A 25847-nucleotide genomic window follows, 5' to 3' on the forward strand; every position below is an offset into this window, starting at 1 on the left:
GTGTACTGTGCATTATAGAAATTCAAAAGTTGGTCAGTATGGTTGGAAAATCTGGGCAGTGGAGGCAGGGGTTGCGGGTAGGTAGTTTAGAGAGAGACTTGTGAGGAATGAGGTCAGTGTCAGCCTAGTGTCAGATAATGTGGAGCTGTGGTAAGAATTTTGGATTTTATTTTGTGACAGAAAGCCATTGGGAGGGTTTTGATTAAGGATATTACTTGAATTAATTTTCTTAATCATAACAACTACTATCTGGAAAATGGAATTGGGGAGATTGCAGGCAAGAATGGTTCAGGGGGGGCTGTTATGGTAGTCCAGACAGAAAGATCACAGAGGATTAGTAGTGGAATTGATGACAAGCTGCAGAGTTTCTGGCTATATTGTGAAGACAGAGACCCAGCAAGATTTACTGAAAGCCTGGATGTGGACTATTTAGGAGAAGTGGCTCATCCAAGGGTTTTGGCCAGATCAGCTGGGTAGGCGGTGGTACCAATTATTGTGCTGTGTTTATGAGAGGAGTTGGTTTGAGAAGTAGATTCAAGAATTCGGTTATAGACATATTGTTTGGGATACTCATACTGACATCCAAGTAGAGGAAGCACGTAGGAAGGTTGATTTGAGTATGGAGTTTCAAGAGGGAGAAGTATGTTTTCCATATTTAAACTTGGAAGTTATCAGCAAATAGAGGCTTTTTGAAAGCCCTGAGAGTTGATGATATCATCAAAGGTATCCATGTAGATGGAAACAAGAGGAAAGATTAAGCTTTAGAGAACTCCAGCATTAAAGTTAGAAAGAGGAAGGTGAGAGAGAGAGCTGGAAGATTCTAATGGAGACACTGGTGTGTTAGAAGGAAAATCAGATTGTGGTGTTCCTTCCGCTGAAGAAAGTGTTGGGATGAAGTGATCTGTGTCACGTGGGAGATCAGTGAGTTCAGCACTGTGAGTCATGGGTGAGCTTGAAAGTGTTTTTGTGAATTAGTGAGGACTTGAGTCTGATTGTTGTTGAATTGCTAAGTTGTGTCTGACTCTACAACCCCATGGACTGCAGCACGCCAGGCTTCCCTGTCCTTCACCATCTCCTGGAGCTTGCTCAGAGTCATGTCCATTGAGTCGGCAATGCCCCAGCCATCTTGTTCTCTGTCACCCCCTTCTCCTCCTGCCCTCAATCTTTCCCGGCATCTGCGAATGATCCGATGAGTCAGATCTTCACATCAGATAGCCAAAGTATTATTATCTTAGGTGTTTATCTACTTCCTTACCATCTTTGTTATTTAGTTGCTCAGTCATGTCCGACTCTGTGACGCCATGGACTATAACCTGCCAGGCTCCTCTGTCCATGGGATTCTCCAGGCAAGAATACTGGAGTGGGCTGCCATTTCCTTCTCCAACCTTACCATCTTAATCATTTGTAAAGTACAGTTCAATAATATTAAATATATTCACATTGTTGTTAAACAGATCTTCAGAACTTTTTCATCTTGCAAAACAGAAACTGTAATCTATTAAACAACTCCTCTTTGCAACCTTCCTCAGTCTTACTAATAACCATTTCTACTTGGTTGCTATAAATTTAATTACTTTAAATATCTCATGTAAATGGAATCTTAAAATATTTGTCTTTTTGTAACAGGTTTATTTCACTAAGCATAAATTCTCAAGGTTCATCATTATGTAGCATGTGATGGGATTTCACTTCTAAGACTGAAGTACCACATTTTATTCTTTATAATTTTTAATAGACACTTTGTATATGTAATTATCAGTTTCTTATTTCTTCATTTAATTTTATTTCAGAATAATTCTTATAATTAATTTTTATAAAGCTGTTTTGTTTTCTGTCTTCCTTTTGTTTTGGGGTGACTTCCGATTCTTTGCTTCAAACTTCTGGCAGCAGATGAGGACAGTGATCCAAAGCATTCATAGTAACACTGACTTTCATTGCTTAAACCCTGTTGTTCAAAATGAGGTGACAGACTTAGAAAATGGAATATATTTAGAATTACTAGTCAAAAAATTTTCATTATAACGTGCCTTTTTATATTAAAAGACTTTTCATAATTTTTGTCAGTTGACCCAACCCAAGCAGTATTTTGATGATATATATATGTAACAGATTTTTTTTGAGGTTGGAATTACTTTTATTGGAGTGAGAAATACAAATTTTGAACTGTTCACTTTACAAGGTCTAGTAGGCAATGAATCTAGCAAAGATGGTTCTTGTTTTTTTTGATTTGAGTGTTTTGGTTTTTGGTAAATTATTTATGCACAATCCTTCTGTTAATATCTGTACTGTGTTTGGTAGTACTAATAAAATTTGTTTTGAAAATCATAAGTTTATTTGCTCATGGTTTATATGTTAATTAAAATGCTTCCTAACCATTGTTCTTTGAATAGTACTTAAATGATAGGATTCTCGTAGGTTGTGTGGAGATAAAAGGCTCTCTGTGAAGAATAATACTTAAAGTTATGTGAATATTCATGGTCTTTTGTGAAAGCTTTGGCGGTGTTATATATTTTATGAATTGAAAGACAACCCTATTTTCCAGCCACCTCCAAAACTTGATGTCACTTTGACCAAAAGTTTGAAAAATGCAAGCTGTTAGTCCTTGTTGCATGTGAACAGACTTTTCACAGCAGAGTAGCATTGACTTGAGAACTTGCTGAGATTTATCTCCTACCCTTTCCAAGCCCTTTTCCCTCACTTTTAGTTTACACAGCCATAGTGTGTGTTTTGTATTTGCTTTCTTAAATCAGCTGAAAAATTGCATGGCTTTTATCGTAGAAATACAGTCCACCATTTTTAATAAGAATTAGATAAAATATGGTTATTTTGATGGCCTCTGTTTATCCCAGGAGGCATTGTACTGTATTGTAAATATTCTTTGTTCCTTTTTACTTTTCTGGACACAGGCTATTGTGAGTATACTTTATAATCATAGTTCCCAAAGGTAAGAGTTGAGAACCTAGTTTACTGTGGCTATTTGAATAAGAAAAATGGATGTCAGAGTTTTGAGCAGCTAGGAGTCATATCTTCCACTTGAGCTTTTCCCACTCTGGGTCTTTCAACCAACACTTCACCTACAACAAGCAAAAAATTATCATGCACTGAAAATCATCATATAAAACATAATCCCAAATTAAACAATGTGACAAAATGATGTAAATGTGGAAATAAAGTTTTATATTTAGGTGTTTGATAAGACAATGTTTTCTAGTGGCTCCTCCCTTTTTTCTACCCTAATTGAATGTAAAATTTTTGAGATAAGGACTGTACCTTATTTTCTTTCTTTATACCCCCAGAATTTTGAATATTTGATAGATACTTAGGAAGTATGTATTTGACTGGGAATAGATTAATTTAGTGACTTTGTACCAGTTCCTGATACTGTAAGAAGATAGTATTTACTTTTCTGAATATATATCTTACAGTACGTATTTTTGAAAGAAACTATTAAATTCATTGTGAGTACCACGTTTAAGTATTTCTGTGGAGCAGTTGTATTCAAGTTATGTGAACATTATTTCTTTTTTATAGTATTTGGCATATGGCTACATTTAGACATTGAAGTATTTTAAAAGTTTTATTAGTTTCAAGTAATGATTGAATTCTGTTGTGTATGATCATTGACTTTTATTTCTTCTTTTGTCGCTATCAGTGGAACATACATATCTATGCATAATATATGTGATTTAAAATTTTGAAAGGTAATTTCGCGTTTTTATTTTTCAGAACATCTTAGCAGAACCATCAAAGTCTAATGGAAGTATGGTTCGCCATTCCTCATCTCCATATGTAGTATATCCACCCGATAAGCCTTTCCTTAACAGTGATCTGCGACGCTCTCCAAATAAGCCTACATTTGCCTATCCGGAAAGCAACAGCAGAGGTAATAGAGCCGTTAACAAAGCAGGTGCTGCCTTTGTGTGTTTGATGTTGTTTAGGTGCTCAGTCGTGTCCAACTCTTGTGACCCCATGGACTATAGCCCACCAGGCTTCTCTGCCCATGAGATTTCCCAGGCCAGAATACTGGAGTGGGTTGCCATTTCCTTCTCCAGGGGATCCTCCCAACCCAGGGATCGAACCCACGTCTCCTGCATTGGCAGGCAGATTCTTTACCACAGAGCCACCATGGAAGCCCTTTGTGTGTTTACTCAGTGCTTAAAATTCTTTATTTATGTTTTCAATTTATTTTAAAATTAGTGGAAAGTAAATGTTCCCATTCCTGTTTTGTGTTTTTTAATCTATTTAGTTACAGTAGGTCTTAGTTGCAGCATGTGGGATCGTTGCAGCATACAAACTCTTTGTTAGGGCGTGTGGAATCTAGTTCTGTGTTAGAGTGTGTGTGTGTGTTTGTGTATGCGCAGGCGTGTGTGCTTAGTCGCTCAGTTGTGTCCAACTCTTTGCGACCTAGGCCTCTACACTGGGGGCATGGAGTCTTAGCTGCTGTACCACCAGGGAAGCCCAACCCATTCCTGTTTTTAACTTCCTCAAAATATTTTGTCTTTCTTTTGTTCCCTGAGTAAACATCATCTAATCATTAGCACTAAGTTATGAATTATCTAGGACTGTTCTTTTCATTTCCAGCACCACTCAGGAGCCAAGACTTGTGTTTTGCTTCTGAAATGCCCCCCAAACTTACTGGTCCTGTCTCTTCTTTCTCATTGGTTTGCTTCAGGTTTTCATCATTTATTGCACTGATAATTGTAATACAGCCTTTACTCATCCCCAGTGAACAGCATTGCTGCCACTTGCTGTTTTTCATCATCTCTCCCACTTTAAAAGTTTCAGCATCTCTCCATGCCTTAAATAATTAAATAGCACTTGTAGATTTCTCATAACCTGGACTGTGCCTGCTTTACCAGTTTCATCCCTGTCAGCTCCTCCATTCTTCCTTATCCACACATCCTTTGCTCTACTTTGAAATATATTTTTTTCCTGAAACTTAACCATCTGTATTAGTTTTCTTGCTGCCTTAACAAATTACCACAAATTTAGCAGCTTTGAGTAACCAAAATATCTTGTCTCACAGTTTCTGTAGGTCAGAAACTTGAATGAGCTCAGCAGGGTCCTCTGTTTACGGTCCTGTGACGCAGAAATCATGGTGTTGACTGGCTTGTGTTCCTTACTGCAGACTCTAGGGAGCACCTTCTGCTAGCTCATTCATGTTCTCAGCAAGTTCAGTTCCTTGTTGTTGTAGAACTGAGGTTCCACTGTCTTGCTGACTTTCGATCAGGGCCAGTCCTTGTTCCTAGCAACTGTCTGCATTCTCGCGCTTTTCTTAAGATTCCCTGTAGGAATGGTGGGTCAAGGCTCTCATACTTCAGATCTCTCTGACATCTCTTGTCCACTTTTAAGGGTTCATGTGTTTAGTTATGTTGAGCCCACTCAAATCATCAGAAATAATTTTCTCTATCTGAAAGGTCCATAACTTTAATTACTTCTCCCAGAGTCTTTTTTGCCATATAACAAATATTCAAGACTTCTTGGATTAGGACATAGGCCTCCTTGGGTGTCCTTTTCTGCCTGCCACGCCAGCCACATTAAGTTGACAAGCATTTCTCACGCTGTACCCTCTAGTGAAATTTTCTGTTGTAGAATTATACTCTTTCTCTGAAACCGAGGTTATATATTTGTTCTGAGAAGTCTGCTCTACCAGCGTCCTCAACACATACCTCTCTCTGTCTCCTCAGATGTCTCCTCTGAACCCTCTTGGGCCTTTGTTCATGTCTCATAGCCTTCACCTTTGTGTGGGGGGTGATGGTCTCTGTCTCTAACCATCCTGTGTTAAAAGTCGGTATCATTGGATTGATACGAAAAACAACAGTAAAACTATAATGGATCTTACTGATTATCCTGGGGCATTGCTAAATAGTTTATAACACCACATTCCGAAGGAATAACAGAAACTTGCTGCCTTCCATGTTCTTTTTTCTCTTGTTTCCTTCCTTCTTCCTCTCCTTCTCCCTGCCCTCTCTCATTCCTGAAAGCCACTTATTACTCACAAGCAGAATTTAGCTTTATTGTGAACACAGTGGATAAAACTCTTGCTGACTCTTCATTCTTAAGTAAATTTGCCCCATTTAATTTTTCTTATTCTTAGTAATTTGCTTTTCTCTGAACTTAAACAAAAAACAGTTGCTTTCTTTTTAATACGAATGTAAAGATCAGAATTAGATGTAACATCATGATGTAATGTCATGATAACATCATGACATCTTATTCTTAGACTTTGTGTTCCTGCTAGAACTCCAGCGTGTTTTTGTGTGTGCTTATTTTTTTAAAGAAATTATTACTAAAATTTAATTGATTTTTGCTCCACTGTGGATTTCATCTATTTGTTTTTTGCTTTTTTGGGTGTTTGAAAGTTATACAACTTCTGTTATTTTTCTAAATTGCCAGTCTTTAACTGCTGTATTTTGATGAGTAGCACTTTATCAATTGTTTTATCAACCATTAAATTAGCAATTTCTTTATCATCATCATTGAGATACAGTGTCTTTTAAGATGTTTCTGGGTAGAAATCCTTAAAAAACACTTATATTTTTAAAATTCTTAAAAGACCTCAGATTAAATTTATTTCAGCAAATAATTTCAAGGCCCCATTATGGGCTAGAATTTACATTCATAACCATACTTGGATACTGTTATCTACCTCATACTCCATTATACAGTCAGTGCATAGTTTACAAAATGGTGTTATTGTGAGATTAATTTTTAAGATATTTGCAATGCATTTCTCAGTTGAAACAAAAGGGTACCTAAACTAATTTGCAAACACCTGTTTAACCCATATGTGAGTAAAATATAACACTTCTTTTATCTAGAAAATCATTAGTAAGTATAATTGCCACGATACAAATGATTAAACACGATTTAAAAGCATGAAAAGAATAAAATGCAGTAACATTTCAGACAAAGCAAGTATATTTCATTTAAACCTCTCAGAAAAACTATATAAGGTGGGTATATTGAAAATGACTGATGAAAAAACATCTCAAAGCTGGTCACTTTCACATAGGCAGTGTCACAACCATTTTTCTTCCCACTTTTTCGCCAGTTAGTTGAACGAACCTTCAGATACTTACTGAAAGAGTGAAGGCTTATTTTAATGGATACTCACTATGATAAACTTTTTCTTTTCTACTTAGTAAATGTTTTTTTCCTCACTGATACTTCAGAGGGGGGAAATAAACCTTTTTTAGTTTAGTTATGATTTAGCATTTTCATTAATAAATGACCATTTCACTTTGCTATCTGAAAATCACTTTGAAAGTATAATTTGACTAATGCCATGGAAAGACATAATTAAACCGTCTTGTAATTCTCACATTAATTTTAAACTTTAGTTAGAAAAGAAATGAACAAATTCAAAATTATTACTGACATCAAAAAATGTACTATGACAACATCATTCCAAAGACTTCAGTATAACTTAATAGCTCATGTTATTCAGTACGTTTCAAATGACAGTAATGTGACAAATGGCTTAGATGCCTGAAGCTAGATAAGTAGCTATAAGACAGTTCTACTAGGCCAGTGCCTTCTAACCCCTCACATACCATAGTACCTGTGGACAGTAAAATGGTGATATGTGTACGGCAGCTGAGATAAACTGGTAGGGCTGTTGGCAGCTAAGCTGAGGTCTTTTGTTGTCATTCCCCTTAAAAACTGAGAGAAAACCCATTTTGATGTATCTTTTACAAATTCAGTGATATTGGGACCAATAAAGGAGTCAAATTATAGCTGTTCTGTTAGATATTGATAATAATTTACTGTGCATCTGATTGATCTCTTTAAAAGTGTTGGTTCTCAGATTTTTATTTATTTATTTTTGGTCTAGGAAATCCATTACATGTGTATGTAAGTTTTTCAGTGAAGACTATTTTCCCAAATTTAAAAAACATACTACAAAGAGTAACATTTTATTTTACACTGTGTAAATGTCTTATTTCTGGCTTAATAGAAGACTGCTTGACTCGCATATCTATTTTTGCATTCCACTTATGATGATAAATTATTTTGATTAAAGTGTGTGAGAAAGAAAATCTGGCCTTGCACAGGCATGCAGTTGGATAAGGAGTAAAATTTTAATACCGTTCTAACAATTTGTAGCTATTCTTCTTGGATACTTCATCCCAACTTGGCAAATAATGGTTTCTTAAAATTTTGTTGCAATGTGGGTTATGGAAACAAAGTTTTTCATACTCTGGGACCTCAGGACTATCTACATTGTTGCAGATTAAATTAAGATTCAGAAGCAGTTGTAATTACAACTGTTGTTTATTACAGTGGCATCTGGAGAAGTCCACATTCAGACGTCTGAAGTTTTTTCTCGTGGTCACACAAAACACACGTCTTCCTCCGGCAGTAAGCTGCTGCGCCACTAGGCTTAGAGGCGAGGGCTCTTATCTGGAGCCGGTCCCGCAAACACTCTGTGCCTGCTCGGCCAATCACAATATTTACCATAAAGACATTGTTTATACAGCCTAGGCAGACTGGTACGGCAGGATTCAGTGCCCTAGTCATACAAAACTACCTTATCAGTTAGTAACCTAGAGAGCATTCCAAAAGTGAATTCCTAGAAGTTAAATGTTCAAGCCTGTAAACTTTTTTTTTTTTTTAGTGCTTTTCCACTGAATTCACTGGTTTTGTTTTGAACATTGCATTGCTCTTTAGTCATGTGTGATATTTTTAATTGTATTGACTTATCCACACTTTGAAAATCTGATGTTTGATTATACAATATCAAAAAATTAATTTGCTAATATCACTGATCTCAGTAGAAGAAAATCTTGATATTGGGAAACTAACTCAGAACAGATAACTTTTAATTTTTTAGGATTTTAACTTTAACTTGAATTTTATCACAGCAATTATTGTCTAATCTTTGAAGGCCCAGGTCATTCCAGAAATTCAGGACAAGCTCATTGGATTCTCGGAATGACTACTGAATTCCTTATATCTGAACAGTCTTGGTCTAACAAAAATGCTTTCAAAATAAAATTGGTGTTTCCTGGAAGGAAATGGTTTTTGTTCAGTTCACAAGTCAAACATGCATACACAATCGGCCTTTGTTATGTACTTTACAGATGTGTTACGTATTTTACACAATATTAAGTGGATGTGTACTCAAGGCTTAAGATTTGATTTTTACTGCTTTATCAAGGGCAACGAACACACGACTTTGTTTTTTGTTACTGGGAGTAGTGGTGAAGTGTACAATGCCAACATTATAGTGCCAGGACCTTGATTTGTGCTAAAATTAACAATTTTATGCAGCGTTGCTTTTGCATCATCTTTACAAATATCAACACAGTGAGAAGAGTAAATATTAAAATCTCAGGATTATTAGTACAATGGAAATACTAGTCATCTCACAGATCTCACAAGTACAGTGATCTCACAGGCCTGGTAATAAGCCATAGGGCCATATGCTGTGCCTTGAGAAGCAACATAATAAAGTCGATGAGTACATGCAGAGTAATGTTTGTTTCTGTAAATATTTTTCACCAGATTTAGGAAGAGTAGGTAATAGCTTCTCTTTCCAGAAATTAGATAGTAGCTCCTTGAAAGCAAGGACTTGTAATTTTCTCCTTTATCTTACAGAGTGCTCTATAAATGTTTGTTGGACTGAAATTTTGATCAGAAATTAAACTGAAGCAATGCTGGTTGGGATGGAGAATAGGACACTGGGAGATTTATCCATATTTTTGATGTGGGCAGTGAAGAACGAGCAATCTTTGAATCCAAGATTTCTATTGTGGATAAAGGGTGGTATGATTAAGACAGATTATAGGAAAACTAGGATCTTTCCAAGAAGGATAATTTAATTTTGGCTATATCAAATTTGAGATGCCTGTGTTAAGTGGAGGTGACTAGTAAGCAAAGGAAAATAAAAGTGAAGTGTAAGAGAGTACTCTGCACTGATGAACTCAGACGTGAACAGGTATACAATAGTGAATGAAGCCATGTGTATGGAAGGATTTCTCTGGAGAGAGAGTAGAGAGGGAAAAGAATACTGGAAAATAGCACGGTTTAAATTGTGAACTAAAAAGTGGAGATAGCCAAAGGGTAGAGAGATACCAAGACAGAAAAATGCTAGGGAAATTGAAAAATGTATACTAGTGATTTGGGTCTCCCCCTCACCCTACTTAATCTATAGCAAACGTGCTGATACATTAGTGATAGAAATATTCTAGATAACACACAGACCCAACTTTGTTGTTAATGAGGTGATGCTGAGATCTGCTAGGCTTAATGCACCCCAAGTTATGAATGAATGACAAACTGGGATTGTAAAGAGGAGAAAGTCTTCGTTTTTTTTTTTTAGTGCTCCTACATGTTACTAGAGAGTTTTCAAACTTTTGTTATGTTAGAATCACCTGAGGATCTTCTCGGATCCATGGCTTTCATTCCAAATGTTCTTTGATATTTTTAGTTTACTTGTGTTTATGGGTTATGTTCTGGGCATTAGGATTTTTTAAAGCTCAGCAAATAGTACAGGTGAAAATGCAGCAGAGGAAGGGAATCACTGACTGTCTTAGGCAAATGGAATGAATTATAAATTACTGAAAGGAGGTTTAATCTTGTTAGGTAAAGAATTCAAGAGGTTGCTGCCATTTGTTTCTAATTTTGCTGCCATTTGTTTCTAATTTTAAATTAATCATGGAGACTTTCCTAGATATGTTTATTGAACATTATCTGCATACCACCTATGCCATACACAGTATGTACCATTGGAGTTTCAATTATGAATAATAGGTTCTCTCTTTCCAATATGGAGTTCACATTTCAGAGATGATTCAGTAAAGTTTAAGGAAAACTCAATATCTGTCTTTAATGCTAAGGTTTCCAGTTTTCTCTCATATTCAACTATCCAGAATTATTTAATAATTCAGATGTGTGTTCAAGGTTGCTGAGGGTGAAGAGGATACAAAATTTAAGTCTAGTGTTTTCTGTGAAAGGTCTGTTTGTGAAAATAAAGCAGATATGTATGATATTATACTTCAGTGTCACTCTTTTCCATCTTTCAGTATTTGAATATACTTCTAGAAATGTATTTCCCACTGTATACCTTTCCAGTAAATATATGAAGTTAAAAATCTCTGAATTTTTCATTATTCATTTCTACATAAAATATTTTTCACTCAAGGGTCTTTCTAGGTAATGTCATTATTTGAACATAAATGATGCAGTGGTACAAGAGTTCACTCATACTTTTCTAAGAGAAAAGAAAAACAAGACCAATCATTTCATCACCTAGAATGTTTTTCTTTTAACTCTTAAAGTGAAGATATAATGTAAGTTATTTAGTCATCTGGATCAAAAAATCCCAGTTTAAAAACTGGAAAATAAGTGGATGGAATAAAAGTTTGTCATATTTCTTACATGAACTATTTTTGTGTAAAATTTCATTTTTGACATTGAAAATGTTTTCAGGGATGCGTGTGCATATGAACTTAGGTTTTTATGTATTTTCAAATATAGGTCATTGGTAGAATAGTCATTTTTTGTCTTCCCAGTACTAGATTTATTTAGTAAAAACTTAGAATGGAAAGAGCAGCCAGTAAAAACTTGGTTATAAGAAATTCCTTATATGAAATTAACTTTGGCAAAGGAGGAATCTTGGTTTACAAACATGCAAGGAAGTATTGAACAACCAAGAAAAGAATGGCAGATATACAGATGGGCTTTACGAATATTGGAAACCAGGGACTCAGACATGGCCACTAGTTTCTCTCCATCTGTTTGTTGTTTGTTTTTTGATTCTTCTAGCTAACTTCACTCTATCTAGCCACAGACTCGCTTTTTCCACGTATCGGGAAACATGGCTACTAATACTTGAGTTTTACGTTGACTTCACCTTTTTGGACCAGAGTCCACAAGTCCCAAGAAGAGAGCCATTGTCTGGGCTTTGTTTGAGTGCCCTTGTGGGTCAGTCAGCTCCGGCCAGGTTTGTGAGAGGATACTGAACAAACACATCAGTAATAGTTATAGCCAGGTTGATGTAAGAGGAAGTTACCAGGAAAAGAGGTGAATAAGACAGACAAACAGTTCACTATACTTATAGTAAAATAAAATAATGAGAAAGTCAAGGAAACAAAATTAGAAAATATAAAATACAGTGAAAAAATAGGGTGACCTTTATCACATATGACAAGTGTGACTGTTTGAAAAAACAACTCAAAAGTCAATTTATGCTCAAACAAAATGACACAGATTAAAAGTGAAAAGTTGGCAGAGACAAGTAAGGAACATAGCAAATAAAAAGGATGATGGCAGTATTACTGTCAGACAGAACAGTGTCATAGACAAATAGCAGTTTTGTATAACAAAAGAAGTAAATAAAACCCAGCTTTAAAGCAAGAAAGGGAAACACTTAGGTGCCAGAAATACAATGAATTTAAGACTGAAAGCCTCAGAGACTTTATTAGGAGTCTTAATATCATATAAAAGCCTTAGGTATTAGGGTACGATAGGGGAGAAGTTGGGATTTTAAATCCAGGTAGCAACTGGAGATAAAAACTTTAGGTCCAGGTGAAGTGACTTCCTTTGGAAGTCTAACTGGAGAAAAGGAACTGGAATGACCCAGCCCCCTGGCCTGGGAAGGAGGCTGTGGTGGAAGAGTCGCCTGTGGTCAGCGACTAGGCTCGTTCTGTGTGCTCTGCTACGAGAATACTTGAAGACCTGAATAGAGCTGTGCAGTGTTCCTCAGTGGGAACTTTAACATTGTGAATATCACTTAAAGAATAATGTGTGAGAACTGCACCTTTTCTTTTAATAGAAGGCTTCACTCATAAAGGATGGCCTCACCATATGAAAAACAGATTGTAGAGCTATACAAATAGGAAGTGTGGAGCTGGTACAGAAATAGACATTAGTGGAATAGAAAGTTCATAGACAAGTAAGTATAAAGATGGAGTTCTAGAAATGTACCTATAGATTGACATGGAGAAGTACTAAACTTATGGATTGTAGTAGTTGGAAGGAAATTCATATAATCTTAAATACCTTAATTATCAAGGGAGAAAAGAATGAAAATAATTGAATATTGTTAACACTGCTGTATGATAGATATAGGAACTTACCGTTATATGAAATTCATATATCAAGATAATTTTAATAGAAATGCAAAATAAAATAATTGGAGTACCCTGGGTTTCTTAATCAGAATGGCAGTGACATTGTAGTTAATAATGGTCTGTATTGGCAAAGACAGGTACTTCTGATAAAAGTGTAAATTGATACAGCCTTTTTTTTTTTTAAGGTATTTTGCTCTATTCAGGTACCTTTAAATATGAATATTCTTTGATCTAATAACTTTGTTTTTCAATTCCTGACTGATCACAGGGAAATGATTTCTTTAAGTAATGACCAAAATTGATAGTCATTATCTCTTGGTAGTAGTTCTTCTCTTTGTTGTATTTGCCTTCTACAGTGAATATGTATTATAATTAGAAGCTTTTTGAGGGGCAGAGTGCTTAGGGTTTTTTGGAGATCAAAAAAATAGTCCTTTTTGTGCTTGTATGTGTGTGCTCAGTCATATCTGACTCTCTGCATCCCCATGGACTGTAGCCCGTGAGGCCTCCTCTATCACGGGATTTTCCAGATAAGAATACTGGAGTGGTTTGCCATTGCCTTCTCCAGTTTTTGTGCTTAACTGTTTTTTACTCTATAATTGGATTCTGCATGTGATCTTATTAGTAAAACAAAAGATTGATAGTTAATATGCCTTAGCACAGTTTGTGGCTTTTGTATGATTAGCTAAATATTTTTGCCATTTTACAAAATCCTTGCAATGTTTTTACCATTGCAGTGTGCTTTTTACTTGAATACCTGGCTCATTTCAGAGATTCACATGATGTCTTTAAATAGATTTTTTAAAACAATTATCATGTGATCATAATTCCCAAAGAGTGATCCTCCATCAATTTTATTTTTTATTTAGATGAATTTATTCTTTTTCAGTAAACTTTTCCATGGACAGTATCTTACAGTATCCATATTTGTATTTGACAGCTATATTTTCTGCTCTGAAGAATCTTCAAGATAAAATTCGACGTTTAGAACTTGAAAGGATTCAGGCAGAAGAAAGTGTGAAAACCTTGTCTAAAGAAACAATTGAATATAAGAAAGTATTAGATGAACAGATACAAGAAAGGGAGAATTCAAAGAATGAGGAATCAAAGCACAATCAAGGTTTGTTTAATTATGAGGGAAATAAAACACTATCAACATAAGTATTATAAGATTACTCTTTAAAAAATTACCTTAAAAGAAATTCCACGTTAGTGTTTTCTAGTGCTTAGTGTCTTCCAGCACTACAAGATTGCATTATATTTGAGTGCGTTTTGAGGAACAAGTGCTGATGTCCTGCATTAAAATTATTGTCTGAATGCAAGGCAGATTAGACTAACATACAGAAAGTGAATGACTTAGGTCCTCTGAAAATGCTTCTAGAGGTACTGGAAAATATTTATTATATATACCGTAGATTCATGTTAAACAGATTGTTAAACTGTTTTGTGAGTGAGCTAATCTCTGTTTTTCTTTTTAGAACTGACATCTCAGTTGTTAGCTGCAGAAAATAAATGTAATCTTTTAGAAAAACAATTGGAATACATGCGGAACATGATAAAGCATGCAGAAATGGAGAGGACATCTGTATTAGAGAAACAGGTTTGTTCCTTCACAGAATCATTCTCAAGAAAAGTTAACTATAGAGAAATTTAGGTAGATATAAAGACCTTTTTACTCAGGACTAATGGTGCTGTTAGAAATAATCAGTTCTCCCTCTATCTTAAAAGGTAATAGTACCCATCATTTTGAAAAACTGCTAGTGGAAACTTTGAGAGAAAAGTGGTTTGTTTTTTTCCTTTCAGCAAAGCTATAAAGAAGAGTTTGTTTTTTGGATGACCCTCATACACACTGTCATATCCTCTATAGCTTCTGCTTTGGGACAGTATAACAGCCCAGGACTGAAATTACTTGGGATCAGTTATAGTGATACCTCATTTTCCTATTGTAAATCTAGAATTTGAATTCATTATGAATACTTTTTTAGCATCTTAATTTTGTTATACAGAAGTTGAATATTTTGTTGGACACTCTGCAACATGAGAGAAATTGAATGCTTTCCACCTTAGTTAGCCTTCAGTCATAGTTGGACATATTAGACCTAAAAGGAATACTTGATTGCATGACAGTATTTAAGAGAATGCTTCAGCAGTTCCTTAGTGTAAATTATATTATAGTTCTCTTTATTGTGCCAATGAGTTTATTGTGACCTTATATTCTTGTTTCCAGTTGGGTCTAACATTTTTATGTGATAGTTGGAGTGGGGAATGGGGAAGGAGCTGATCTGCCACATGACTGGAAATAGCCAAGCATCTTCAGTAAGCACTATAGTAATTCTCTTTATTAGGATATTTCAGTTCACAGGTTAGAAAGCACCTTTTAAAACAGTAGTGAGGGGGAGGAGGAGCCAAGATGGTGGAGGAATAGGATGGGGAGACCACTTTCTCCCCTACAAATTCATCGAAAGAACAATTGAACACAGAGCAAACTTCACAAAACAACTTCTGATCGCTAGCTGAGGTCATCAGGCGCCCAGAAAAGCAGCCCATTGTCTTTGAAAGGAGGTAGGACAAAATATAAAAGATAAAAACAGAGACAAAAGAGCCAGGGACGGAGATACGTCCCGGGAAGGGAGTCTTAATAGAGGAAGTTTCCAAACACCAGGAAACGCTCGCACTGGCAGGTCTGGGGGAAGTTTTTAAATCTCGGAGGGCAGCCTAACTGGGAGGGGAAAAATAGATAAAACCCACAGATTATGTGCCTAAAAACAACTCCAAGCAGAAAAGTACCCCAGACACCCGCATCCGCCACCAGCAAGTGGGGGCAGAACGGAGAGGAGCGGGCGGCATTGCTTAGGGTAAGGACCGGGCCAGAGTGCCCTGAGGGCAATCAGAGGGAGCCTTTGTGAGTTACCAACTTAAACTGTGAGATAGCAAAAGAGAGAGAGAAAATTAACTGGCCCGAACACACTGCAAGCCATTCACAGAACAAAGGGACCGAGCAAGTCCAGAGGAGCTAGCTGGCTGTGGAACGGACCGGACCAGCCCCGCCGGAGGCAGGAGGCAGGGGGGTGGGGAAAGGGACAGGCTCGGCCCCAAGGACTGCATCCCCTACCACACTGCAAACAGACCTCAAGTTTCTAACCAAAGACTTGCTGAGATTCTGGATGGTCGACATCCGCCAGGAGGGTCACAGCTAGACACAGGGTTCACGCACCCAACCGGCGCTGGCGGTGACTGGGGCTGGGGATGCGGAGGGGAGAAGGTGCGCCGCGCCCGGGGAGAGTGCACCCATGAAGCTCCTGTCTGCCTGAGCTGCTTGGGCCGGGGAAGGCACAAAACAGGCGCAGCCGAGTCAGCGCTTTTGTGGAACACCCGAGGGCTAGAACCGCGCGCAGCGCAGGGTACACTCCATATACAGCAGCCTGGAGTCTGAGCAGCATAGACAGGGAAAGCAGCACCAGTCCCTCCCTGCAGCGCAACGGAACTAGCAACCTGAACAAGAGACCACCTCCACCCGCCTGTGTCAGGGCAGAAATTAGACACTGAAGAGACCAGCAAACAGAAGTCAAAAAAACAAAGGGAACCGCTTCAGAAGGGACCCGTGCAACAAATTAAAACCCCTGTAGGTAACACCGACTACACCAGAAGGGGCCGATAGATATAGAGAAGTGTAAGCTGGAACGAGGAGCTATCTGAAACTGAACCGAACCCACACTGACCGCAACAGCTCCAGAGAAATTCCTAGATACATTTTCACTTTTTTTTTTTAATTAAAAAAATTTTTTTTTAATTTTTTCTCTTTTATTTTCTTTTAAAATTCCCTATTACTCCCCCATTACTCCTTAACTTTCATTTTCATAGATTTTTATGATATTTTTAATTAGAAAATTTTTTTTTCCTCTTGTTTTTTTTCTTTTTTCTTTTTTTTTTATTTTTTTTCTTTTTCTCTTATTTTCTTTTAAAGTCCTCTAATACTCCTCTACTACTTCATTTTCATTTCACTATAACCTTGCAAAAAAAAAAAAAACAGAAGCCCTATTTTTAAACCAAACTTCATATATATTTCTAAAATTTTTTGTGTGTTTGTTTTTAATATTGTATGTTTAAGAGTCTAACCTCTACTCTAGATTTTTAATCTTTGTTTTTCAGTATGTGATATAAATTTTGGACATTTAAGAATCCAATATTCAATTCCCATTTTTATTCAGGAGTGTGTTGATTACTCTCTCCCAGTCTTGACTCTCCATTTTCTACCTCAGAACACCTCTATTTCCTCCTGTCCCCTTCTCTTCCCAATCCAATTCTGTGAATCTTTGCGGGTGTCTGAACTACGGAGAACACTCTGGGAACAGAGAACTGTGTAGATCTCTCTCCTCTTGAGTCCCCCTTTTTCTCCTCCTGCTCATCTCTATCTCCCTCCTCCCTCTCCTCTTTTTCATGTAACTCTGTGAACCTCTCTGGGTGTCCCTCACGGGGGAGAATCTTTTCACCATTAACCTAGAAGTTTTATTATCAGTGCTGTATACTTGGAGAAGTCTTGAGACTACAGGAAGAATAAAACTGAAATCCAGAGGCAGGAGACTTAAGCCCAAAACTTGAGAACACCAGAAAATTCCTGACTACAGGGAACATTAAGTAATAAGAGACCATCCAAAAGCCTCCATACCTACACTGAAACTAACCACCACCCAGGAGCCAATAAGTTCCAGAGCAAGACATACCATGCAAATTCTCCAGCAACGCAGGAACATAGCCCTCAGTGTCAACATGCAGGCTGCCCAAAGTCACAGCTAACACATAGACCCATCTCAAAACTCATTACTGGACACTCCATCGCACTCCAGAGAGAAGAAACCTAGTTCCATGCACCAGAACACCGATGCAAGCTTCCCTAACCAGGAAACCTTGACAAGCCAATCGTCCAACCCCACCCACTGGGTAAAACCTCCACAATAAAAAGGAACCACAGACCTCCAGAATACAGAAAGCCCACTCCAGACACAGCAATCTAAACAAGATGAAAAGGCAGAGAAATACCCAACAGGTAAAGGAACATGAAAAATGCCCACCAAGTCAAACAAAAGAGGAGAAAGGGAATCTGCCTGAAAAAGAATTTAGAATAATGATAATAAAAATGATCCAAAATCTTGAAAACAAAATGGAGTTACAGATAAATAGCCTGGAGACAAAGATTGAGAAGATGCAAGAAATGTTTAATAAAGACCTAGAAGAAATAAAAAAGAGTCAATTAAAAATGAATAATGCAATGAATGAGGTAAAAAACACTCTGGAGGGAACCAAGAGTAGAATAACAGAGACAGAAGATAGGATAAGTGAGGTAGAAGATAAAATGGTAGGAATAAATGAAGCAGAGAGGAAAAAAGAAAAAAGAATCAAAAGAAATGAGGACAACCTCAGGGACCTCTGGGACAAGGTGAAATGTCCCAACATTCGAACCATAGGAGTCCCAGAAGAAGAAGACAAAAAGAAAGGCAATGAGAAAATACTCGAGGAGATAATAGCTGAAAACTTCCCTAACATGGGGAAAGAAATAGCCACCCAAGTCCAAGAAACCCAGAGAGTCCCAAACCGGATAAACCCGAGATGAAACTCCCCAAGACACATATTAATCAAATTAACAAAGATCAAACACAAAGAACAAATATTAAAAGCAGCAAAGGAGAAACAACAAATAACACACAAAGGGATTCCCATAAGGATAACACCTGATCTATCAATAGAAACCCTCCAGGCCAGAAGGGAATGGCAGGACATACTTCAATGAAAGAGAATAACCTACAACTTAGATTACTGTACCCAGCAAGGATCTCATTCAGATATGAAGGAGAATTCAAAAGCTTTACAGACAAGCAAAAACTGAGAGAATTCAGCACCCCCAAACCAGCTCTTCAACAGATGCTAAAGGATCTTCTCTAGACAGGAAACACAGAAAGGTTGTATAAACGTGAACCCAAAACAACAAAGTAAATGGCAACGGGACCATACCTATCAATACTGACCTTAAATGTAAATGGGTTGAATGCCCCAACCAAAAGACAAAGACTGGCTGAATGGATACAAAAATAAGACCCCTATATATGCTGTCTACAAGAGACCCAGCTCAAAACAAGAGACACATACAGGCTACAAGTGAAGGGCTGGAAAAAAATATTTCACGCAAACGGAGACCAAAAGAAAGCAGGAGTCGCAATACTCATATCAGATAAAATAGACTTTCAAATAAAGGATGTGAAAAGAGACAAAGAAGGACACTACATAATGATCAAAGGATCAATCCAAGAAGAAGATATAACAATTATATATGCACCCAACATAGGAGCACCGCAATATGTACGGCAAATGCTAACGAGTATGAAAGAGGAAATTAATAGTAACACAATAATAGTGGGAGACTTTAATACCCCACTCACAACTATGGATAGATCAACTAAACAGAAAATTAACAAGGAAACACAAACGTTTATTAAATGACACAATGGACCAGCTAGACCTAATTGATATCTATAGGACATTTCACCCCAAAACAATCAACTTCACCTTTTTCTCAAGTGCACACGGAACCTTCTCCAGAATAGATCACATCCTGGGTCATAAATCTAGTCTTGGTAAATTCAAAAAAATTGAAATCATTCCAGTCATCTCTTCTGACCACAGTGCAGTGAGATTAGATCTCAATTACAGGAAAAAAATTGTTAAAAATTCAAACATATGGAGGCTAAATAACATGCTTCTGAATAACCAACAAATCATAGAAGAAATCAAAAAAGAAATCAAAATATGCATAGAAATGAATGAAAATGAAAACACAACAACCCAAAACCTATGGGACACTGTAAAAGCAGTGCTAAGGGGAATGTTCATAGCATTACAGGCTTACCTCAAGAAATAAGAAAAAAGTCAAATAAATAACCTAACTCTACACCTAAAGCAATTAGAGAAGGAAGAAGTGAAGAACCCCAGGGTTAGTAGAAGGAAAGAAATCTTAAAAGTTAGGGCAGAAATAAATGCAAAAGAAACTAAAAAGACCATAGCAAAAATCAACAAAGCTAAAAGCTGGTTTTTTGAAAAAATAAACAAAATTGACAAACCATTAGCAAGACTCATTAAGAAACAAAGAGAGAAGAACCAAATTAACAAAATTAGAAATGAAAATGGAGAGATCACAACAGACAACACTGAAATACAAAGGATCATAAGAGACTACTACCAGCAGTTCTATGCCAATTAAATGGACAACTTGGAAGAAATGGACAAATTCTTAGAAAAGTATAACTTTCCAAAACTGAACCAGGAAGAAATAGAAGATCTTAACAGACCCATCACAAGCAAGGAAATCGAAACTGTAATCAGAAATCTTCCAGCAAACAAAAGCCCAGGACCAGATGGCTTCACAGCTGAATTCTACCAAAAATTTAGAGAAGAGCTAACACCTATCTTACTCAAACCCTTCCAGCAAATTGCAGAAGAAGGTAAACTTCCAAACTCATTCTGTGAGGCCATCATCACCCTAATTCCAAAACCAGACAAAGATGCCACAAAAAAAGAAAACTACAGGCCAATATCAGTGATGAACATAGATGCAAAAGTCCTTAACAAAATTCTAGCAAACAGAATCCAACAACATATTTAAAAAATCATACACCATGATCAAGTGGGCTTTATCCCAGGAATGCAAGGATTCTTTAATATCTGCAAATCAATCAGTGTAATACACCACATTAACAAATTGAAAGATAAAAACCATGTGATTATCTCAATAGATGCAGAGAAAGCCTTTGACAGAATTCAACACCCATTTATGATTAAAACTCTCCAGAAAGCAGGAATAGAAGGAACATACCTTAACATAATAAAAGCTATATATGACAAACCCACAGCAAGCATTACCCTCAATGGTGAAAACTTGAAAGCATTCCCCCTGAAATCAGGAACAAGACAAGGGTGCCCACTCTCACCGCTACTGTTCAACATAGTTTTGGAAGTTTTGGCCACAGCAATCAGAGCAGAAAAAGAAGTAAAAGGAATCCAGATAGGAAAAGAAGTGAAACTCTTGCTGTTTGCTGATGACATGATCCTCTACATAGAAAATCCTAAAGACTCTTCCAGAAAATTACTAGAGCTAACCAACGAATATAGTAAATTTGCAGGATATAAAATTAACACACAGAAATCCCGTGCATTCCTATACACTAACAATGAGAAAACAGAAAGAGAAATTAAGGAAACAATACCATTCACCATTGCAACAAAAAGAATAAAATACTTAGGAGTATATCTACCTAAAGAAACAAAAGACCTATACATAGAAAACTGTAAAACACTGATGAAAGAAATCAAAGAGGACACAAACAGATGGAGAAACGTACCGTGTTCATGGATTGGAAGAATCAATATTGTCAAAATGGCTATACTACCCAAAGCAATCTATAGATTCAATGTAATCCCTATCAAGCTACCAACGGTATTTTTCACAGAACTAGAACAAATAATTTCACAATTTGTATGGAAATACAAAAAGCCTCGAATAGCCAAAGTAATCTTGAGAAAGAAGAATGGAACTGGAGGAATCAACCTGCCTGACTTCAGGCTCTACTACAAAGCCACAGTCATCAAGACAGTATGGTACTGGCACAAAGACAGAAATATAGATCAATGGAACAGAATAGAAAGCCCAGAGATATATCGACGAACCTATAGACACCTTATCTTTGACAAAGGAGACAAGGATATGCAATGGAGAAAAAGACAACCTCTTTAACAAGTGGTGCTGGGAAAACTGGTCAACCACTTGTAAAAGAATGAAACTAGAACACTTTCTAACACCATACACAAAAATAAACTCAAGATGGATGAAAGATCTAAATGTAAGACCAGAAACTATAAAACTCCTAGAGGAGAACATAGGCAAAACACTCTCCGACATAAATCACAGCAGGATCCTCTATGACCCACCTCCCAGAATATTGGAAATAAAAGCAAAAATAAACAAATGGGACCTAGTGAAACTTAAAAGCTTTTGCACAACAAAGGAAACTATAAGCAAGGTGAAAAGACAGCCCTCAGATTGGGAGAAAATAATAGCAATTGAAGCAACAGACAAAGGATTAATCGCAAAAATATATATGCAACTCCTGCAGCTCAATTCCAGAAAAATAAATGACCCAATCAAAAAATGGGCCAAAAAACTAAACAGACATTTCTCCAAAGAAGACATACAGATGGCTAACAAACACATGAAAAGATGCTCAACATCACTCATTATCAGAGAAATGCAAATCAAAACCACAATGAGGTACCATTACACGCCAGTCAGGATGGCTGCTATCCAAAAGTCTACAAGCAATAAATGCTGGAGAGGGTGTGGAGAAAAGCGATCCCTCTTACACTGTTGGTGGGAATGCAAACTAGTACAGCCACTATGGAGAACAGTGTGGAGATTTCTTAAGAAAACCGGAAATAGAACTGCCATATTACCCAGCAATCCCACTTCTGGGCATACACACTGAGGAAACCAGATCTGAAAGAGACACGTGCACCCCAATGTTCATCGCAGCACTGCTTATAATAGCCAGGACATGGAAGCAACCTAGATGCCCATCAGCAGACGAATGGATAAGGAAGCTGTGGTACATATACACCATGGAATATTACTCAGCCATTCAAAAGAATTCATTTGAATCAGTTCTAATGAGATGGATGAAACTGGAGCCCATTATACAGAGTGAAGTAAACTAGAGAGATAAAGAACACAGGATACTAGCACATATAATGGAATTTAGAAAGATGGTAATGATAACCCTATATGCAAAACAGAAAAAGAGACACAGATGTACAGAACAGACTTTTGGACTCTGTGGGAGAAGGCGAGGGTGGGATGTTTCGAGAGAACAGCATGTATATTATCTATAGTGAAACAGATCACCAGCCCAGGTTGGATGCATGTGACAAGTGCTCGGGCCTGGTGCACTGGGAAGACCCAGAGGAATCCGGTGGAGAGGGAGGTGGGAGGGGGGATCGGGATGGGGAATACATGTAACTCCAGGGTTGATTCATGTCAATGTGTGACAAAATCCACTACAATATTGTAAAGAAATTAGCCTCCAACTAATAAAAATAAATGAAAAAATAAAAATAAAAAAAAAACAGTAGTGAGATGTCTTGACTAATACATCTATTATACATAAATGTCTTTGAATTAAGCTCTGTTTTCATCAGTAAACTTTGAGTAATTCATTTAACAAGAATGGTTCCAGTATTGAAAAAATGTGATTTGTGCCAATTTTTAACTTAACATATTCTTTTAAGGACAGTAACTGTTCTCACAAATTCCTGAGAAATGTATAGCTTTGTATTACTTTGTCATATTCAAATTTCTGTTAGTATGATGTCTATTGCTGTAGACTTGGTATATGAAGATACACTGTTTACAAGTTCAAATGCTTAGTGTTTTGACCTTTTATGTGTATACTTCAATTTGCATATTTCTACTTCTTATTCTAGTTTAATTATTCTAGTTTATCCTGTGACTGTCAGTCATTAAATCTGATAGGTGGCAGTCTTCAAATCCTTAACTGTAAACCTGAGAAAAAGAAAAAATGGTGGTTGCTTTGCATAGAATTCAGAGGAAGCGTAAATGGTAGACACCAAAACCATGATTATTGCCTTAATGAAAACTCTTTAAGAAAACCAGACTAATAACTAGTATTAGTGTGCAGCCTGTATGTTGCATGAGTACTGTCAGAGTATTAAGTGTCACTGTATAGAACCACATGTTATGATAGTATATAATAAGGACGTTTCACTTGTATTTGTTAATATTCCTATGGTTTCATCTTATGTTTTCCTAGAATTTCTCTGCAGTGTCTAAGTAGTTCTGTGAAAAGCAAAACAAGTAGCCTATTATTATCCGTATTAGTTTTTTTCAGTTTTTTGTCAGATTATCATGCTATATTTAATACTCTTTCCCAGGTCTCCCTAGAAAGAGAACGACAACATGATCAAACACATGTTCAAAACCAACTTGAAAAATTGGATCTTCTTGAACAGGAGTATAACAAGCTTACCACAATGCAAGCCCTTGCAGAAGTCAGTGAAAATTTCTTCCTCACCTGTGCATAATATTGGTTCTTTTGTAAAAGTGGTCGTTTTATAATACTAAATATTTTATAGGAAAAAAGTGACCTTATAGTAAAGAAACATATAGGATTTTTTTTTTTTAAGGAGGAAACATAAATTTGGAGAGAAAGTTGACATTTTACAATAGTAGCGTACCTAAGGAAGGAGTTATTGACAGATGAAAATATTGACAGATGAAATGTTTTTCAGTATCCTTAAGGCTTTGTATCAGTTTTATGTTTTTCTCTGAACTAATATTAGTTTTAATTGATTCATTTGGAAGTACTTAATACCACTGAGACTGTAAGGTTCCAGATCCAACTTCCATGTAGCCTATAGGCTACATGAAGATATAGAAGCTCTGTATGAAGATACAGAAGCTGTGTTCTTTGGCCTTGGATTTTGCTCATAATTCTGTTAAATCTTAAGGCAGAGTCATGGATGCTGGCAAGCCCAGAGCTGTTACTAGGGTGAACTCACAGGCTTATATTTACCATGCAAAAATTTTACACTTTCCTATGTTGCTTATATTAAAATTTTACAAATACACATTGAAACTCTTTTCACTGTTACCACTTTTAATATTTTTATCACTAGAAAAAAATGCAAGAGTTGGAAGCAAAACTCCGTCAGGAAGAACAAGAAAGGAAACGAATGCAAGCTAAGGCAGCCCAGGTAAGTTGAAATGTGAGCAGGTAGGCTCCTCACATTTCCTGCTATTCTTTATATATAAATAGATGTAGATGTGGACTGCTTTGATAATTTATATTTCAGAATGGTCCAGTATATAAATTTGCTGACTTAGCTTATTGTGAAAAATTTAGATGTTTTTATAGGCAGATAGTAAAAACTGAGCAATTCTTTAGGGTTTTTCCAGTTGTGGGCTTTCAGCCAGCTTTTTTTTTTTTATCAATAGACTAAAACAAATCAGAATCTATACACATAACCATGTAAAACTTTATAGTTGTATAAAACTTTTCACGTAATAGTCACCTTTGGAAATGTTTGAAAGTATCCCGTGAATCAGTCATCCAGTATCTGTCATTCAGTATCCCGTCTTGTAAGTGCTTCTCTTTTTTGGTGGCCTCCAGATGCCAGGTCAGTAGTGAAGGTAGTGGGCTGCCCAATAGTTGGTGACCTGTACTAATTCACTAAAGCCACCATATGAGGAAAATGAACTCTGCTCATTCGTAACCCTGGATTTTTATCCCATGCAGTGGTCCCCAGGTGGGATAGGTGAGGCAGTATGATGATCTGAGTGTTTCTCACAAACTCAAGACAATTTTGTTTCATAGGCAGGTTTGAAAACCACTGTTGTAGACAACACACACACACATATATGTATATACATATGTATATAATTATATTTTTAGGGAAGAGTTGAAAACAGCAGCCCTTTTTGAAACCCTTAGTAGTTGCTTGTGGAATTTCTATTATATTAAATTAATGTAGTTACTAAGCTTCTAGGGAAAAGGACTTGATTACATTCTCTGACACACCTTCCAGTTCTTTTGCACATGGATTTCCAGTTCCTTTTTCTTGCATTAAGTGTGTGAGCTTTTAAAAGAGGAAGATTGTGCTTTGTTGTCCAACTGCTTTGTGTCTAGCATTGTTGTACATGCTGTGTGTGAAAAG

The 25847-nt window shown here is 36.7% G+C and overlaps 1 protein-coding gene across 1 annotated transcript in view; it reads left to right on the forward strand.

Moving 5' to 3' along the window:
- Nucleotides 1–25847, forward strand: part of CEP57 (centrosomal protein 57) — a 54068-nt gene that overhangs the window by 11634 nt on the left and 16587 nt on the right. The window contains exons 2-6 of the mRNA XM_065943973.1: nt 3727–3883; nt 14017–14196; nt 14555–14676; nt 24066–24182; nt 24810–24887. Of these exons, the coding sequence (XP_065800045.1) occupies nt 3727–3883; nt 14017–14196; nt 14555–14676; nt 24066–24182; nt 24810–24887 (654 nt within the window). The remainder of the gene's footprint in view (nt 1–3726; nt 3884–14016; nt 14197–14554; nt 14677–24065; nt 24183–24809; nt 24888–25847) is intronic.

This window comes from Muntiacus reevesi, chromosome 9 (genome assembly GCF_963930625.1).
Source record: "Muntiacus reevesi chromosome 9, mMunRee1.1, whole genome shotgun sequence".
NCBI classification, from domain to species: Eukaryota; Metazoa; Chordata; class Mammalia; order Artiodactyla; family Cervidae; genus Muntiacus; species Muntiacus reevesi.